Source organism: Leucoraja erinacea, chromosome 1 (genome assembly GCF_028641065.1).
Source record: "Leucoraja erinacea ecotype New England chromosome 1, Leri_hhj_1, whole genome shotgun sequence".
In the NCBI taxonomy this organism is placed as follows: domain Eukaryota; kingdom Metazoa; phylum Chordata; class Chondrichthyes; order Rajiformes; family Rajidae; genus Leucoraja; species Leucoraja erinaceus.
Window position 1 is genome coordinate 119,076,499 of NC_073377.1, and position 19,352 is coordinate 119,095,850.

Consider the following 19,352-nt stretch of genomic DNA (forward strand, 5'->3'; position numbering starts at 1 on the left):
GCAAGGATGGGATTCCTTCAACTTAATTGTTAGAACATCAAATCATTATAGTTAGTCAGACAAAAGTTAGTCAGGATATGACTTTAATATGGGAGAGTGATGGAAATGGCAAGGGTAGGGTTAACTCTTTAGCTACATTTGATGGTAAACACGTGTAAACAACCAGTCCCATGAAGTGATAAACAACACTGATACATGGTTAATTATTAGCCATCACCAGGAAATGGCCATAAAAGTTCTCAGGTTTTTGCTCAAGCCCAGCTGATTTGCTTGCCTCCCTCAGGCATGGAGTCTGGTAGCCATGTGCTCCCAGTCCCATAACATATGCCCAATTCTCCTTTCATTCAGAGAAACTATGGATGTACAATGATTGTCGTCTCCCCAATGATTCTCATATCCCTCTGTAAATTGCCCTGTAGTGTATAATAATAATAATAATAATAATAATAATAACTTTATTTATAAAGCGCTTTTAGACAACATCAGTTACCACAAAGTGCTGTACATGGGAAGTCAACAAAAAGTTATTACAAACTACTAAAACCATTAAGACGACAGGACTATAAAAACAGTAAAAATGAAAAGACATTAAAAGCACTAAAAACAGGAACAATGTCTCAGCCAGTGTCGAAAGCCAGTGAATAAAAGTGAGTTTTTAGGGAGGATTTAAAGATGGACAGTGAAGGGGCCTGTCTGATCTGCAGCGGCAAGGTGTTCCAGAGTGCCGGGGCAGCAACAGAAAAGGCTCTATCCCCTCTGAGCTTCCGCTTAGACCTTGGTACCTCAAGGAGCAGCTGATCCGCTGACCTGAGGCATAGGGAGTGGACGTGAAAGTGGGACAACAGGACCAGTGTGAACAGGTGATCAATTGTCAGTGTGGACTCAGTGGGCCGACAGGCCTGTTTCCATGCTGTATCTTTCAATCAATTAATCAAACTAAAATTTGAATTGAGTGGGTCGCCCTTAGAGGAAATGTTGGGCAGACTAGACTTGTATCGGCTGGAGTTTAGAAGAGAAGGGGTGACTTTGAATGCAGAAGCAGGAATAGACCCACGAGTCGTCTGTAAGATCATGGTTGATGTGATAATGTCCTCAAGTCTGGATTCCATTCCATCTGTAACAACCTTTCACCCCCATGTTTATCGAGAATCTACACATTGTCAGCCTTAAACATATTTGCACTTGGTAGCTCCATGGTCACCATTGCTGAGGCAACTTCTGATTTATTCAATTAACCAAGATTTTGTGTCCCATTTGCAAGTTGTGATTTGAACTGATGTTTCTACATCAGATGTCATTAGTCCAGACCTCCAAGTTATTATGCAGTCATATATAACCACTACACCAACACAACACTCGTGATTATTGTGGCAAGGTGAGTCCTTTAAGGAGATGATATCTGTGGAGCTCATGGTAGTGTGACCCAAAACTGGCCATGGCTGACTCTTGGGTATCCTGTGAAAAAGACTATCAGTCTGTTCATTCAAGGAGAATTTAGGCTGAGCATTAAATCCTGACCTTGCCCCTGGTGCCCACATACTGCAATTGAAAGAAAACCTCATGGCTGAGGAGCAAAACTGTAGTGTGAATTGGCTGCCTGATAAAGGAAAAATGGGTAGACACCTCCCGAGGTCACCTATTTCATGTCACTGCTGAAAAAAATGTACTATTGCAATGTTGGAGAAACATTTAGACAGTTCCATGGATAGGATTGCATTAGAGGGATATGGGCCAGATGCAGGCAGGTGGGACTAATGTCGGGTAGGTATGGGCAAGTTGGGCCAAAGGGCCTGTTTTGACACTCTATAACTCTATGACTCTAAGAAAAGTACAGAAAGAATCCAGAAAAATCAGAACAATTTAGCAGTCAATGTATTTTATGTTGTTGGGAGTTGGTATGGAAGTAGAGTTTTGGAGAGTCATAGAGTTGGGCAGCATAGAAACAAGCCCTTTGTCCTAACTCATCTATGCCAACCAAGATGCCTTCCCGAGCCCATTCCATTTACCTGTCTGCAGTCCATATCTTTCTAAACATTTTCTATCCATGAATCTGTCCAAATATGTCCTAACCATTGTCATTTAGTTTAGAGATACAGCATGGAAACACCATTCTGCCCACCAACAAGCAATCACCTGTAAACTAGTTGTATGTTATCCCAGGTTACACAGAAAAGCTGGAGAAACTCAGCGGGTGCAGCAGCATCTATGGAGTGAAGGAAATAGGCAACGTTTCGGGCCGAAACCCTTCTTCAGACTGATCGGGGGTGGGGGTGGGTGGGGACAAGAAAGGGAAAAGGAGGAGTAGCCAGAAGGCTGGAGGGTGGGAGGAGACAGCAGGGGAGCTGAGGAAGGGGAGGAGACAGCAAGGACTAACAGAATTGGGAGAATTCGATGTTCATGCCCTGGGGGTGTAGACTCCCCAAACGGAATATGAGGTGCTGTTCCTCCAATTTCCAGTGCTGCTAGCTGTGGCCATGGAGGAGACCCAGGACAGAGAGGTCGGAGGCGGAGTGGGAGGGGGAGTTGAAGTGCTGAGCCACCGGGAGGTCAGCTTGGTTATTGCGGACCGAGCGGAGGTGTTCGGCGAAACGATCGCCCAACCTCCGCTTGGTCTCACCGTATGTTATCCCAGTTTTGCATCCTGCATGCAAGGGGAAATTTACAGATGCCAATTGACCTACATACCTTTGGAGAGTGGGAGGAAACCAGCGCACCCGAAAAAAAACGGTCACAGGGAGAAGGTAGAAACTCCTTACAGACAGCACCCATGGTCAGGATTGAACCAAGGTCTCTGATGCTGTAAGGCAGCAACTCAGCCGCTGCGCCGTCCTGTAATTGTTCCTGACTTTACCACTTCCTCTGATCATATGCCCCTCACCATCTGTGTGAAAAACCTGCCCTTTGAATCGTTTCCTTGTCACCTTGGGAATCCAGACATCAAAGGGACTTGCCAGTCTTGGCTCAGAAATGTCCTACTGGGGGTGTATGTGAAGATTGTCACCAAGAGAGGCTGTGACTTGTACACTGACTGACTATAGCTTCAGCATACACCGTTCACTTTAAACACAGTTGCATCCAGGTTTCCCAATGGAGAAATCTAACTCTTTTTGGATTAATAAGGCACAGATCTACAGCACTGTTCTAACAGTAGCAGACTTGGCTGCTTATTTAAGAACTGGAAAAAACAAGCAAGGCAGGAGAATAGGCAGTGTTTTGGCAGTTTAAAGAAAAACAGGCTGCCTTATGGCATTATTTATTGCGACGATACTGTATTGTTTAGATTAGCAGAATGAACAGATTGTGGAGTAATGGGCATAGGATCCCTTATCAGGGCGTAAATGGATCCCACTGATCCAGACTGATGACTCCTTGTCTGAATTGAACTTGCCACCTGGGATTGGAAAAGAATGTCATTTATTTAAAGTGATTTTTATTTTGCCGATCAGCTATCTGAAATGCTGTGGAATCATTTAGCCTCCCAATGCTCAGGCTGATTTGAACAATAGAGTCAGCCTGGTCCTGAGGAAGGAAACAGATAGTGAAGGAAAAGTTTCAGGGGGATAATGTCGGTGGGTTTGTCCTCACTGTGCAAATGCTACAGGAGAACAGAGGGCAGTAGGGAATGGTGCGGAGAGGGGGCAATAATGATTCAATGGTGCTTTTATTGCCACCCGTGCAATCGTACAGTGAAATTATTTTCTTATAAACAGTCCAGTAGAGTATTGCCATACCTAAGCACATCCACAATTAGTAAAGTGTGCAGAGATAGTCTACTGATGCCACATGCAAGAGGCGCCATGCCTTGTCACCATTTTTAAAGTCCAGTCTGCTCTCCAGTTATTATGGGCGGTGCCTGTTCCAGGCAAGCCCCAGGCTACTCTAGGGCCACCAGCCGTCACCTTCCTCTGGCATGTCGATTGACCAGCGAACCGACGTCTTCACCTCACCCATCCACCTTTGTTCCCAGCAAGCCAAACAGAAATCAGTAGGGTTTCGGCCCGAAACGTTGCCTATTTCCTTCACTCCATCGATGCTGCTGCACCCACTGAGTTTCTCCAGCATTTTTGTGTACCTTCGATTTTCCAGCATCTGCAGTTCCTTCTTAAACACAGAAATCAGTAACCCATTGGCAGTGGGAGGAGAGAATATAAGGACAGAATTGAGAGAAGAGGAGAAGAGATAGAGAGTGAATGTGGAAACGAGGTGTCGAGGGTTAGAGAATATGAGAAATAAAGCAGGGTAAAGAAACAATTTTTAGAAACCAAACTATATCCATCTGATCAGAACATGAAGTGAGTTAGCTCTGAAGAATTCACTCCAGACATAACCTTTAATCCTTCTTAGAAGGTCAGATGCCTTCATCCTTATGAGAATCATTTGGGAAGGTCATTTCAGCCTAACTCCCAACTGTTTAACATCCTCCACTATCTCTTAAGCTAGTTTATAATTTGATATAATTTGATATTTGGTAAGGAGATAAAGGCTTGGGCATGCTAGAGGCAGGGAACATGTTCCCGATGTTGGGGGAGTCCAGAACCAGGGGCCACAGTTTAAGAATAAGGAGTAAGCCATTTAGAACGGAGATGAGGAAACACTTTTTCTCACAGAGAGTTGTGAGTGTGGAATTCTCTGCCTCAGAGGGCGGTGGAGGCGGGTTCTCTGGATGCTTTCAAGAGAGCTCTAGATAGGGCTCTTAGAAATTGCGGAGTCAGGGGATATGGGGAGAAGGCAGGGGTATTGATTGGAAATGATCAGCCATGATCACATTGAATGGCGGTGCTGGCTCGAAGGGCCGAATGGCCTACTCCTGCACCTATTGTCTATTGTTTAGGTTTATTATTGTCACATGTACCAAGGTGCAGTGAAAAGCTTTGTTTTGCGTGCTATCCAAACAGATCAGATTAGATGTACCATGCAGAGATGCAATCAGTTCAAATACAGTTCTCAGCATTGTAGCACATCAGTTCCTTAGACAAAGTCCAATGCGCTGATTGGGGCAGAAGTGAATCGAACAGTATCCTCGCTTATGAAAAACTGATAACGGAGGGGAAGAAGCTATTCCTGAGTCTGGTGGTGTGTGCTTTCAACCTTCTGCACCTTCTACCAGATGGGAGAAGAAGGAATGACCAGGGTAGGACATTTCTTTGATTATGTTGACTGCTTTTCCAAGGCAGTGTGAAGTGTAGATGGAGTCAATGATGAGAGGTCTGGTCTGTGTCAGAGACAGAGAGGTTTCTAAGATTAATGCCAAATTATTCCATCAAAGTGAACCCAAATTGCTGGGCAACAAAAAGGTCCTTAGTTCTCTCTTATACCCTTGAGTTGTCAAGGGTGTCAACTATTGTTGGTTTGCTCAAGAGATGTAGGCATTATTGGTGAGGCTGGAATTTATTGTGTATTGTTAGTTGTCCTGAGAGGGTGAAGGCACACATCCGCCTCAAACCCTCCGCCAGTCTCTGCGGAGATTGCGCCCATACGTATGATGGGTCGGGAGTCCCCGTGTTAAAAATGCGAAGTAGAGCAGACCGACTGGTATCTGAATAATGTCTGAGGAAACATTAAAGGATGCTGATAGTGCCACTGAGGAAACAACTGCTCAGACATGTCTCCTTCTGATAGCACCAAACTGCAACTCCAACCTTCCTGTCGTGCTCATGGACAAAATACTATGTTGCTCTGACACAACCTTAGGCAGCATCCATTCCACAGAGTGCACGAAGAATGTGTTACTTAAAAAAACAAAGGGAAGAGGATATGATAACAGCCCACGAGTATCAGCCAAATGCTACTGATAAATCCTGAATTGCACATTCCAGAGCTCAGATTCTGTATTTATTTATTTTACTAAACAAATCTTTTTTAACAGATAAAGTCGAGGGCCATTTGTTTTAGACAGACATTAGAGGGAATTGATTCAGAGCTATAGATGACCATCAAATGCGCTGTTAGATAACGTTGAAGTTTGTTAATTAGCACTTCATTCCTTAAATGCCTAACTTGTTGTTATTCAAAATTCTGACATCTGCACCAATATTAGGAAGTGCTTATGCCAACCTCGCACATTGTAATGACGCCCTCCCAACACTGGAGGCAGTGTAACACCTCCCCCAATGGGAGATTGTCATTACAAGGTTCAAAACCTGCTGAAAATCCAAAATACAAATCCAATACTCAACAGATTAGGCAGAATCGATAGGAAGAGAAACAGACTTAACATTTCAGGTTGAGCACCTTTCAAAAGGCAGCAAATACTGGGCAGCAGTAGGGCTGCAGTCTTGTAGTGCCAGAGACACGGGCTTAATCCTGACTACGTCTGCTGTCTATACAAAGTTTGTATGTTCTCCCTGTGACCGCATGGGTTTCCTCCAGATTCTCCGATTTCCTCTCACACTCTAAAGACGTACACATTTGTAGGTTGATTGGCTTCAGTAAAAATGTAAATTGTCCCTGGTGTGTAGGATAGCGCTTGTGTATGGGGTGATCCCTGGGAGGCGCGGACTCGGTGGGTCGAAAGGCCTGTTTCCGCACTGTACTTTCAAAACTAAAACAAAACATAATCAACCTGAAAGTTTAACCGTTATTCTCACCATAGATGCTGGTTGGACTGCTCAGTATTTGCTGCATTTTCTCTTTGCTTGTCATTATGAGGAAACGAGATTAGATGAACATTTCCCACTGTAAATGTGGATGTCACAATTTTGAAAGTAAAATGAAAATAAGGACAGAGTTATTGTAACCTTTCCAACTATTGCCCTACATACAGCTCCCTTTTAGCTGAAGGCTCAAATGGACTGAATTTCAATACTGGCTCCACTACCCCAACCATTTGCTTGGTTATTAACATTAATGATGATTGCAGTGCAAGATCACGCAAAGAGGTCTTTGGTTTCTACTGCTAATGGCTCTGAAATCTGTTCCCCGGTTAACTGAATATCCAAATAGTCAGGAATACTCTGCTGGTCAAACTCATGTCCGAGACAGAGAATTAAATACTTGTTTGTTTTTAACTTCCAAAGAAAACTGAACCCAAACTGTTTGCTCTCAAATACTAGGCATCATTACTCCTATGTCATGCTCCTCCCTCTGATAGAAAGCCAACCTCACAGTTTATAGAGTTGAAAATATTTTAAGTGGTAGCCTGACAGTAACCAGACAACTTTAATAGCTAGTCAGATCTTTAAGGTAACTGTCTATATCCTTTAAGTTAGTTGAATGATGGAGCTTGGTGGGGTGTAATGGGAGGTTTAGATGCCCATGGGATTGTGAAGCATGTTGAATCTATGTTCCAGTTTTGTGAGCATGCATCGTTAATATTGTGGCTCTTGTTCCCAATGTTTCGTAAAATTGCTATATGTTTTCCTCATTTTCTCTCTTAATGATTGTAATTCCACCTAATATTGTATATGTGTAAATCGGCATTATGATTGGAGCAGCATGCACACTTGAGCATGTTTGCTATTTTAACTCTTGCTTGTTTTCTCTCTTCCAACAAAACTAATGTTTGTATTTAGCAGTGCTCATGCAAAACGTTCTTCAGTTTCCTCAGGGCCCCGCTGATGAAACTGAAGTTAAATCTATCAAATTTATCGCTGGCAGTAGAAATTAGATGAACATTACAAATTCACTATTTGATTTGTGAAATTGGGCCAGCGTGTTATTTGCTTTTAAAGGAAATTACTTCCAAATTTTTACATTTAAAATAATTGTGGACTAACGCAATGTTGACTTACACAATGCCTTTTTGAAGTGATGTGAAGTTAAATAGTCGGAAATGATTTAAGTTAAATAGTATTTCAAATGAGCTCCACATTAGCTAATGGTATAACCATAGAAAGAAAGACACTAAGTAAGGAAATAAGTAAAATTAGGAAATTTAAATATGATTAATGGGATAACCTTATTGCAGCTACATTAAGATGTCAGATAATTGAAATAAGTATTTTGTCATATGTGAAGGTATTCAACTTACACAAATACTTGGAAATTATAAGATAGATTTGACTTGAGAGAATCTCCATCTTTCAAACTGGGACAGAATGTCCCCTTTGGTTTAAAGCAATATCATTTGACGTATCTCCAGTAGTGAAATGTCATGTTGCCCCCAACTTTATGCACAGGGTCACAATTCTCATTCATATAAAATGTCCCTGTTATTGAGAATTAGGGCATAAATTATATATTTTTGAAAATAATTGTTCACTGTGAACAAAGTCAGACTGGCCAATTATGTTGTCCAAACTTATACATCACCAAAGCATTGCTTTACCTCACAAAATGACAATTAAGTCTTAATAAAAGATTGATTTCCATCTGAATACACCAATCAATGTTCTTGCAATATTACCAACATGTCTCTTTTTTTTGCTTGAGTAATTGAATTATTTAATTCAATTATTCCATTCAATTAATTCCATTCAATTCAATGCAAACCAACTATTTTCTAGGTGTGTTATTTATTGTTGAGCATAGTATGCATTTTGCAGAGCACTAAAGCAGCTTATGTCAGCACTGTTTTCTCTGGAATGTGACCTCTCGTCATTGTCTCTGGTGTGCAAACACAGGCTAACCATGTTATTTGTGTGATTTTTTCCCCCCTAGTATGTTGAACTGCTCTTCTCTGAAACTTTTTCTCCCTTGTTCTTTCCTTTTTTGTCAACTTTCTGCATTGGCAGAGCATCTTGGAATTGAATTTATGGGTATGGACATATCATTGCTTTTAATCTGCAGACTAGAACATGCCACATATTTACCTCCCTCCGATCCCTAACCCAGTCTCTCTTCCCTTTCCCACCCCACCCACCGTGCTCCTGTTACTTTTGGAAGGGATGATCCAGCCATAACTGCCAGTCTGCCATGGTCCCACACTTTTTGTGGCTAGCACGTAGATAATGTGTGACAAGGAATCTGACCGCGTGTCTCAGTCAAGCTGCATGCTGAGATGTGGATGTGTCATCAGGAGTAGGGCCTTGCTATCCATTTCAAGGCTGATCCACCATCCACATAATTCCATTGCTCCATCACTGTTTGGTTTCCATCATCTATTTAGTGTCATGACTTTTTTAACTTTTTGTTTTAAGAAGGATCTAATCAAACTAAATCACTGCATAATAACATAAAAAAAGAAACATCTGCTATTAAAATAGTTCATCGTCTAATAAGTGTACACAATTGGTAGCATGATAACACAGGACAAATGATCTAATACAAAACACAAAGTGCTGGAGGATCTCAGAGGGTCGGGTGGCATCAGTGGAGGAAAATGGGCAGATGACGTCTTAGGTCAGGCACCCAAGATGCTCCATCTAAACTAATCCCACCTGCCCGCATTCAGCCCATATCCCTCTAAACCTTTCCTATTAATTTACCTGTCCAAATGTCTTTCAAATGTTTAAAGTCATTTAAAATGTATATTATATTCGAAATATGAAACTCGGTCCTCATTCTAACACAGTTTCACAATACCAGTTCTCAATGGAGGCATAGAAACATAGAAACATAAAAAATAGGTGCAGGAGTAGGCCATTCGGCCCTTCGAGCATGCACTGCCATTCAATATGATCATGGCTGATCATCCAACTCAGTATCCCATCCCTGCCTTCTCTCCATACCCCCTGATCCCTTTAGCCACAAGGGCCACATCTAACTCCCTCTTAAATATAGCCAATGAACTGGCCTCAACTACCTTCTGTGCCAGTCAAACAAGACGTCCACACTTGTCAGATAAAAAGTTGATTGCAAATTCCCTTTTCCCACTTAGGGTGAAGGCTTCCTGTATCTTGTTAATGCTTTACAGTCTAGCCAGGATTTCTAAACTCTTAGTGGGAATAAAAATGAATAAACAAACTAAAAGCCTCAAGATTGAAACTTATGACCTGACAGTGAGAGGAGAATGTTCCAAACAATAATTGAAATTGAAATTGCTTCCATTTACAGGAGGTAGTATTTTTGCCAAAAGGAAATGATATTTGTGGCTGAATTCTTTGAAAATTGAAAAGCATCTTTACTAGCAAAATGCTTGAGATAGAGGGTGTTGTGTTCGACTATCTCTCTATTGTTGGCAGATGACTGCTGCTCTGGAGAATATAAAAGAGCTCTCCTCGAACCCCCCCCACCCCTCCTCCTCCCTTTCCCATCCCAGTTGCCCTGTTTAGTTTAACAATAATTTAAGAGTTTATTGCCTGCTCAAGCTAATGGCCACTTATTTGAGCCAATTTTAAATTACTTTAAAAATAAAACCATCTTGCAATTAAACATTATTTTGCCATTGATCACTGTATAGACCCAGATCTTAATGCCCTGTGAATTTATTACCCCCGTCAGGGTATGGATAGGGATAGCCCTTGCATATAATGGCAATCTTCCTCTGTATTCTATTTGACTGTCAGGGGAAGAACACTGTGTTCTCAGCTGAGCCGGCCTTGAACGTCAGTAGTTGATTACTGTAGATGTACAGGGCAAGGCCATCAACACATATCCTTCCAACAACTCCCAAACATCTGCAGCCACAGACAATGGAGAATGAACGATACTTCCCTCTATGTCTGGAACTCATCAGACCTCAGTAAATTGAACAAGATATTGTCTTTTATATTAAGAGATTTTAAACACAAATGTAGGCCCTCCAAGTAACAAAGAATAGGCAGAACTAAATCAATTCTCGTCGATAGGTTTGCGTGTTACTAGGACAGGCGGAAAATTGGCCTGGGATTGTTGGGAATTTAGCAAATTTATCTGAAAACATTAAAATTTGAAAGGATGACACAAAATGCTAGAGTAACTCAGCAGATGTCTCTGGAGAAAATAGTCGATTGACCTTTCGGGTCGGAACCCTTCTTCAGACTGAAAAAGTGTCCTGACCCGAAACGTCATCTATCCATGTTCTCCAGAGACACTGCCTGACCTGCGGAGTTAAGGGCGTGTCCCACTTTCACGACCTAATTCACGACCTTTTTTACTCGTGGACATTTTTCATCAGGTTAGAAAAAACGCCCCGACCTACTGGATGCCACGAGTACCTACGACTAGCATCACGGCCTACCTACGACCTCGTGATGACCATGCTGCGAGTACGAGTCAAGGGCAAACTCGGCAAAGGTCGTGAAAGTGGGACAGGCCCTTTACTCCAGCATTTTGTGTCTTTCCTTGGTATAAACCAGTGTCTGCAGTTATTGTTATTCGAGTATGAAAGGAAATGTTCACTCAAAGACATGGAATCGGCAGATATTCCGATTGCTTCTACCTGGGAGTTATAAGCGACGAGATTGGTAAAATTATAAAAATTAATAACATCATTAAGGAGGTAGTAGGAAAATGCACAGCACTTAGAACAGTGCTATATATATATACATAAATAAATATATATATTTTTTTTCATGTTTAAGTAACATGATCTGATATGCATATATATAAATATCAAATATATATATATATATATCAGATCATGTTACTTACACATGAAAACATTTCATCAAAACCAATCTCTTATAATCCACAACCAGTCCCATGTCTGGTTGCTAGTAGAAGAAGTAGATAAATAAATTGTTAAAGTAAGCTGCCTAACCCATAGAAACACGGGAATAGGAGGGGAATACTTGGCCCCTGAGCTTCCCAACATTCAACTTCACTACCGCCATTCAACGTCAAGCTTCGCTTCATCCATATGTCATTTCCACAAATCATCCCAAACCTCTAGTTATCAATAATCCATCAATCTTAAATTCCAAATTAATAATTGACCTGGTAATGTTTACCATTTGCAAACGACCATTACAAAGTCTACCATTCTCTGTATGTCAAAATGTTTCCTGCCCTTACTCCAAAATGTAGACCATAACGTTAGTTATGATTCCCACTTCCTCAACTAACAGAAAGAGATTGTCTCCATTTAGTTCCTCCTAATATTAATCAACCTCAATCAAATCAGCCCTTAAACAAATGAGTGCCACTCGATGTAATCTCAGGTCACAGTTAGCATTCTGGTCCAGTCCAGGAAGCATTCTGGTAAATTTACACTAAACTCAACTGAATTCAAATGTAATCATTCTCATTTTTATCTTTGTTATATTTTCTATCATTTCAAAAGTAAGTCGTGATTAATTATAGTGCTGGTTCAGTCAGTCGGTGGTTATGTTTGTGGGACATCCCTTCGCACTTTACTTCAATCACTTTCTTTTCAAGGTATTTCTCTATTTTATTTTCCTCTCCCAAGCATGCAATGCGAGGCCCACAGTTGGCTTTCTAACCTGAAACTACTGTTTATGAATTAAAACCTCTACTATTCTGCAATCCTTTTCCTTTTCCTTTTTAAAAAAAAAAAAAATCGCTCGCTGCTTTGGCGAGTCTAGGATTCCTAGATTATTCCATTTGAATTGATGTTTGGTCTTGTATGGACTTGGTGTTGATCCATCTGTTGTGATTGTCCCATGTTGTTATTGTAAATAGTAGGATGGCCATTGGCCAGCTAGACAGGAAAGAGGCATAAAGCATGTTAATAATGTAAGCACACTCACGGCCAGCTGTTGAGATAATATTTTCCTTTGTATTCTTAAAAATCGGGCAGAATTTGAAGTTTTTGCACTGTGCTTGAACTCTCTCATTTTCTCCGCAGTTACACGATTTGGATTTTATTAATGGTTCTTTGATGATTCACAGGCCAATATCATGTATTTGACATTTTTTATTACATTAATATATATCTCTTGTCAAAACAAGTGATAAATACAGAATATTTTTGACACATCCCAGATTTTAATGTTATAAACTTAAGGAATTAAGTGGGGTCTTTTGTGCAAAGGGCACTTTTGTCTTGCATAAAAGCCCACAATGTACTGCCATCAGTGTCCAATTTAACCCACAGTGTCCAAAGCTTGAGTATTGACCGATGCATCTGATTTGATAAGAGTTAGCCTCCTAATTTCTCACAGTGTGGTATAGCTGTCACGTATGTTACTCTGTGGCTTTCAGGTCAAAACAGGGAAGATAGGAGCAGGAGCAGTCCATTTATTCCCGCTAGCCTGTTTTACTATTCAATACAATTGTGGCAGATCCTCTCACAATAGCATATTCCCACTCCCTCCCCATTGCCCACCATCCATCTTCCAAAATTATGCTGATCTCCTTCTTAAATGTACTTGGTCAGTTCATGGGTTCTAGGAGCAGAATTAGGCCACTCGCCCCATCAAGTCTACTCTACCATTCAATCATGGCTGATCTATCTTTCCCTCTCAATCCCATTCTCCTGCCTTCTCCTCATGACCCCTGCCACCCGTGCTAATCAAGAATCTATCGATCTCCACCGTAAATATATCCATTGAATTGGCCTCCATAGCCGTCTATGGCAATAAATTCCACATATTAACAACCCTTGACTAAGGGTGGTTAATTGCTCCTTGTTTCCTTTCTAAAGGTACGTCCTTTTATTCTGAGGCTATGGCCTCTGGTCCTAGAATCTCCCACTAGCGGAAACATCCTCTCCGCATTCACTCTATCCAGGCCTTTCACTATTCGGTAAGTTTCAGTGCGGTTCCCCCTCATCCTCCTAAACTCCAGCAAGTACAGGCCCAGTGCCTTCAAATGCTCATCTAATGTTAACCCACACATTCCTGGCCTCCACAGCCTTCTGCAATAGTGAATTCAACAGATTCACCACCCCCTGAATAAAGACATTTCTCCTCGTCTTTTTCCCCTCAAACTTCTTGCCCTGTAACCTGACACAGTGACCCCTACTTCTAGACCTTCCAACAGTATCCCCACATGCAAACAGTCTTGCCCTGTCAGAGTTTTGTAAATTTTAATTAGATCTCCTCTAAACCTTCTAACCTCTAGTGAATGTCAAAACTTAGTGAACCAAATCTCTCCTCATGCAGCTGTCCAGCACATCCCAAGAATCAGTGCAGTGCAAGAAAAACTTACAATTTTTGTCTGATTTTCTAGAAAATGGTTCATTCTCGATTACAAAAAAAAAAAAAAAGCATTGTAAAAAAAAAAATCCTTTATTTCGAACATATTGATGAAAATATCCCAAGCCCTGTCAGCTTGCCTCTGTTCTGAAATGTACCTTGAAGGTGCTTTACTCAGTGATATTTCTCTGCCAGTGACCTCGGCTCAAGTTAAAGGTTGGGTTGCACATGAACGCATCCCAATCAATAAGGTTGAAAATGATTTGCAATTTTCCTCTTGCCTGATCCATGGCTTCAAGGAGGAGTTGAGATGTGGAAATAAACATGCCCAGAATTAAATATTTTCAAGCACTTGTGTATTCTTCAAAAACATAGCCTATTGAATAGACCGCAAATATCTCTTGCACATGACTATACTGCAGAAAATATCAATGAGTAAGCACCCAACAATATTTTGACTTTAGTGTTATGTAGAATTGAGGCGTTTTTGTTAAATGTACTGCAAGACAAGAAAAGGCAATTTTTGGCTTATATAATATTTCCAGTTTCCTTTTTGTCCTTTGCTTATGTAGAAGAGTTGAATCAATTGAAAAAAATGTTATGGCTTAATTGGGAAAGCCAATATGGTGTCTGCAAGAAATGTATGGAGAAATATTTATCTGAATACATATATGGAAGCGTCGTTTTAAAGTATGGACCGATCTCAAAATAGCAATGGCATCTGATGATTTGCACTTGGTCACTGATGCCTACAGACATCCTTGCAGACACCACAGCTACAATTAAAAATCATGTTAGATACAGTTCTCTGTCAGTACCATGCTTCTGCTGAGGCAGAACTGAAGCGGGACATTACTGCAAAGAAACTTAAGATAAAAGACTAAAGTTTTGCATAAGCCAGGACTTGCCTTTCACCGAAAAAGAAGTACAGTATTTCCACTTTGAACCAAAAGCGCAAAGCAGGTGGAAAATGGAAACTGTATGTGCACTTTATCCTCATCAATAGAACAACGTGATTGTATTTACCTAACATTATGAGTCACGTGGCAAGTGTCAGATTGTGACGTCCTGCTTTCTGTTTTTCTCTTCAGAGGCTGAGGAGCTGTACCAAAAGCGAGTACTGACGATTACAGGAATCTGTATTGCTGTCCTGGTTGTCGGCATCATGTGTGTGGTGGCGTACTGCAAAACAAAGTAATTCACAGCTTCATTTGTTATGAAAAAGCCCAATCAATGGGCTTTATTTTATTGTCTTTTATTTCCATTACCCAGACATATTCGCTTTGTGTTTGAAAGTCAGTTTTCTTTGAAAGAAAAATCACCCTTTTGCACAAATCAATATTTAAAAAATGTAAAGCAGTTTGAATCTGCAACAGGTTGGCACAGCTGGTAGAGATGTTGCCTAATAAGCGCCAGAGACCCAGGTTCGATCCTAACAATGGGTATTGTATGTACTGAGTTTGTATGTTCTCCCTATGAGCTCATGGGCTTTTTTCCAGGTGTCCCGATTTCCTCCCACATTCCAAAGAGGTGCAGGTCTGTAGGTTAATTGGCTTCTGTAAATTTCCAATAGCGTGCAGGAAGCTGAAATGAAATAACATTGAACTAGTCTACGGGTGATCGTTGATTGGCATGGACTCAGTGGACCGAAGGGCCTGTTCCCACGCTGTATCTCTACTACTCTCTGTTTCCACGCTGCTAAACAGGACTATTTAGTAGCCATTTATTATGGGCCCTCTCTGATAAACTCGAGGAATGAAATATAAGGCATAATTGAAAATGGGAGTGTAAATAATGGCGTTGGTTTGTACAAAGAGCCAAGTATGAACACATCACAACTGATGCATGAAGATTTCGTTTTGCTGCTGAAAAGGATCTGAATGAAATGTCTCAACAGGATGTCTCAACACAGATTTTCCTGGGCAGATGGCCAGAGTTCAGAACTGCCCATAATCTTGCATAAATCATTTCTGAAAAGATGTAAAGATGGACCATGGGGCAAATGCTGAAAGAAAAATGAATACTGCTGGACTTTATTGAGTTTGGGTTTGTTGTGAAAGTTGAGGGAGTTCTCCATTGAAGTTAAATTCTTCTGTGATCTGCTGTTAGACATTGTGTAAATGTGCTTTGCAACCCAACTTTGACAACCTTCATCCAGAAGGCCGTACAGCTAAACAACTTAAGGGGGAAGACATTTGGCTTTGATTGCTGGTGTTAAACAAAGACAATCACATCAGCGGTCACTAGTATTCTGACCCTACAATAAATACCGTTAACTATTAAACCCCGATGTATTGTGTGCACCAATAGACCAGCATAGGTAAAATTCATCCTATTTTTGTTTGTTTTAAAGAAAAACAGTAAAGCTATAGTTCGATGACTTTAGACTTAACTTTAGACTTTAGAGATACAGTGTGGAAACGAGCTCTTCAGCCCATTGAGTCGACACCGACCCCATACACTAGCACTATCCTACACACGAGTGACAATTTACAATTTACAGATGCCAATTAACCTACAAACCTGAACGTCTTTCTAGTGGGGGTGGAAAACAGGGCACTGGTAGTAAATCTACTTGGTCACAGGGAGAATGTACAAACCCCAAGCAGACAGCACCCGTAGTCAGAATCGAACCCAGGTCTCTGGCTCTGTAAGGCAGCAACTCTGCCACTGTGCTGCCTGCTTTCAGTTTAGTAGGCAAACGCTTAAAAAATAAAGGATTCCCAGAAGTTTGGGAGTTGGGATTATTTTCAATACATCTGGCTCTTTCCTCACCCACTATATCCCCCCAATCCCCAAAAAGTGCACTGTAGAGGTAATGGGAATACAATTGAGCATTGGCATGGTCTCAAAATGGGATCACCCATCTACTGAAAACCAATCAAAGAAAGTCAGACGTTTAATAACTATTAGACAAAGTGCTGGAGTACTGCAGTGATGAAATGCCACCAGTCCATGTTGTTCAGAAATACTGCCTGACCCGTTGAATTACTCCAGCACTTTGTGTCTTTTTTAAAAAAAAACAGCATCTGCAGTTCCTTATTTCAATTCATAATAATTCATTCTTGCTATCTTGTTCATCTGGCACCACTACCCAAAAGAGTTTAACCAGCAATGTGTCATTCAGAATAAGAAGAATACTCGAAATGTACTCTGTTTATAATTAATTAAAATTAATTCTTAAAAGTAGTGATGGTCTCCTTTATATACAGTACTTTGTCCTAACCCAGCTGAGTGAATTCCCAATCTCAGCTGCATCACCTTGAAGTTGAGACCATATAATATCCCTGAGGAAAGGAATAAAGGTTAGAGGTTCATTGATATCCATCTCACCAGATTTCTACAGGTGTTGCCCACCCATTTTCTTAGCTGTCTTGTGTGTGGTCCAGTTTAGTTCAGAGATCAGCACAGAAACAGGCCCTTCGGCCCACTAAGTCCACTCTGACCAACGATGATCACCCCTGCACTAGTTCTATTTTATCCCAGTTTCAAATCCTACACACTAGGGGTAATTTACAGAAGACAATTCACCTGCAAGCCTGCACGTCTTTGGGATGTGGGAGGAAAGCGGAGAAAACCCACACGATCACTGAGAGAACATGCTGACTCCATACAAACAACACCTGTAGCCAGGATCTAACCCTGGTCTCTGGCACTGTAAGGCAGCAACTCTACCATTGCTCCACTGTGCCGCCCTATCTATCGAGTGATAGAAGAATAAACTTTGAGTGCACTTTGTCCATAAAATCGGGGATCAATTTTCAACTTTTACTATGCTTTATTTACTGCTAACAGTTATGCATTATGTGAAATGATCTGCGTAGAGAGGGAAAGGATTTGGCCAACTGGGTAGATTTACTCATAGGCTGAGTCAGATGATGAGAGAACCAAAGCCACAGGATATATAGATAAAGTCCCAGAAAGTTATCGCTGTTCTGTAGCACTACACATGTGTAACAGCTGACATATTATGCTCTGCCCCCAAAATTCAGTTCTATTGACTTTACTATGACAGAGGCTATTTAGGGCTACTGATCAAGAATCAATTGCCAATGAATTTTAGTTAATAATAAGTCCCAAAAGGAATTCAGGAAAAACCTCCCACATCCACATGTTAGATAAAATGTGCAATTCACTACCTGATGAAGAGGCTGAGGTGAATTGTGTGGATACATTTCATAATGAAAAAGGGTTATCAAAATAGGCAAGATAGGCAGCTTAAATCCTGCCACAGTTTATTTGGGTTTAAGGTCCTATCATAGAGTTACAGCATGGAAATAAGCCCTTCGGCCCAGCTTGCCCACACAGGCCAACATGTCCCATCTACACTAATACCACCTGCTTGCATTTGGCCCCTATCCCTCTAAACCTGTCATATCCATGTACCTGTCTAAATGTTTCTTAAACGTTGCAATAGTAGACAATAGACAATAGGTGTAGGAGTAGGCCATTCGGCCCTTTGAGCCAGCACCACCATTCAATGTGATCATGGCTGATCATCCACAATCAGTACCCCGTTCCTGCCTTCCCCCCATATCCCCTGACTCTGCTATTTTTAAGAGCCCTATCTAGCTCTCTCTTGAAAGCATCCAGAGAACCTGCCTCCACTGCCCTCTGAGGCAGAGTATTCCACAGACTCACCACTCTCTGTAAGAAAAAGCGTTTCCTCATCTCCGTTCTAAATGGCTTACTCCTTATTCATAAACTGTGGCCCCAGGTTCTGGACTTCCCCAACATCGGGAACATGTTTCTTGCCTCTAGCGTGTCCAAACCCTTAATAATCGTACAAGTTTCAATGAGATATCCTCTCATCCTTCTAAACTCCAGAGTGTACAAGCCCAGCAGCTTCATTCTCTCAGCATATGACAGTCCCGCCATCCCGGGAATTAACCTGGTAAACCTACGCTGCACTACATCAACTACCTCCGCCGGCAGCTCATTCTGCACACCCAATATCCTTTGTGTGAAAAGGCTGCCCCTCAGGTACGTGTTAAATCTATCCCCCTCACCTATGTCCTCTGGTTCTTAATTCCCCTACTCTGGGCACGAGACTCTGTGTGCCTACCCGATCTATTCCTCTCATGATTTTGTACATCTCTATCAGATCACCACTCATCCTCCTGCGTTCCAAGGAATAGAGTCCGAGTCTGTTCAACCTCCTCCTATCGCTCTGGCTCTCGAGTCCTGGCAACATCCTTGTAAATCTTCTCTCAAGTATTTCGACACACAATTTTTGGGTTGAAGTTGCTTTAGAACCTCTCGTTTACAAATGTATCACACAACTGTGCCATGCAGGAATGGCTGCAAACTCAACACGGTTTCCATCAGTACAACCTTTCATTCAGTTCGTTCTTCTCTGTGTTTATTTTTAGAAGCATTTGGTTTGGACAGGATGCAGAGGAAGGATTAAATAAGACTAACATATGAGCCATACGTAAAGGGTTGGCCATTCAG

At 41.4% G+C, this 19,352-nt stretch overlaps 1 protein-coding gene across 7 annotated transcripts in view; it reads left to right on the forward strand.

Moving 5' to 3' along the window:
• The window catches only part of nrg1 (neuregulin 1), a 619,668-nt gene that overhangs the window by 584,476 nt on the left and 15,840 nt on the right, over positions 1–19,352 (forward strand). For 4 of the 7 annotated variants that reach the window (XM_055642174.1, XM_055642154.1, XM_055642130.1 and 1 more), the window contains 2 exons: positions 8,673–8,696; positions 14,990–15,092. In XM_055642174.1, the coding sequence (XP_055498149.1) occupies positions 8,673–8,696; positions 14,990–15,092 (127 nt within the window). The remainder of the gene's footprint in view (positions 1–8,672; positions 8,697–14,989; positions 15,093–19,352) is intronic. The other 3 variants (XM_055642164.1, XM_055642146.1, XM_055642137.1) reach the window with 1 other exon arrangement.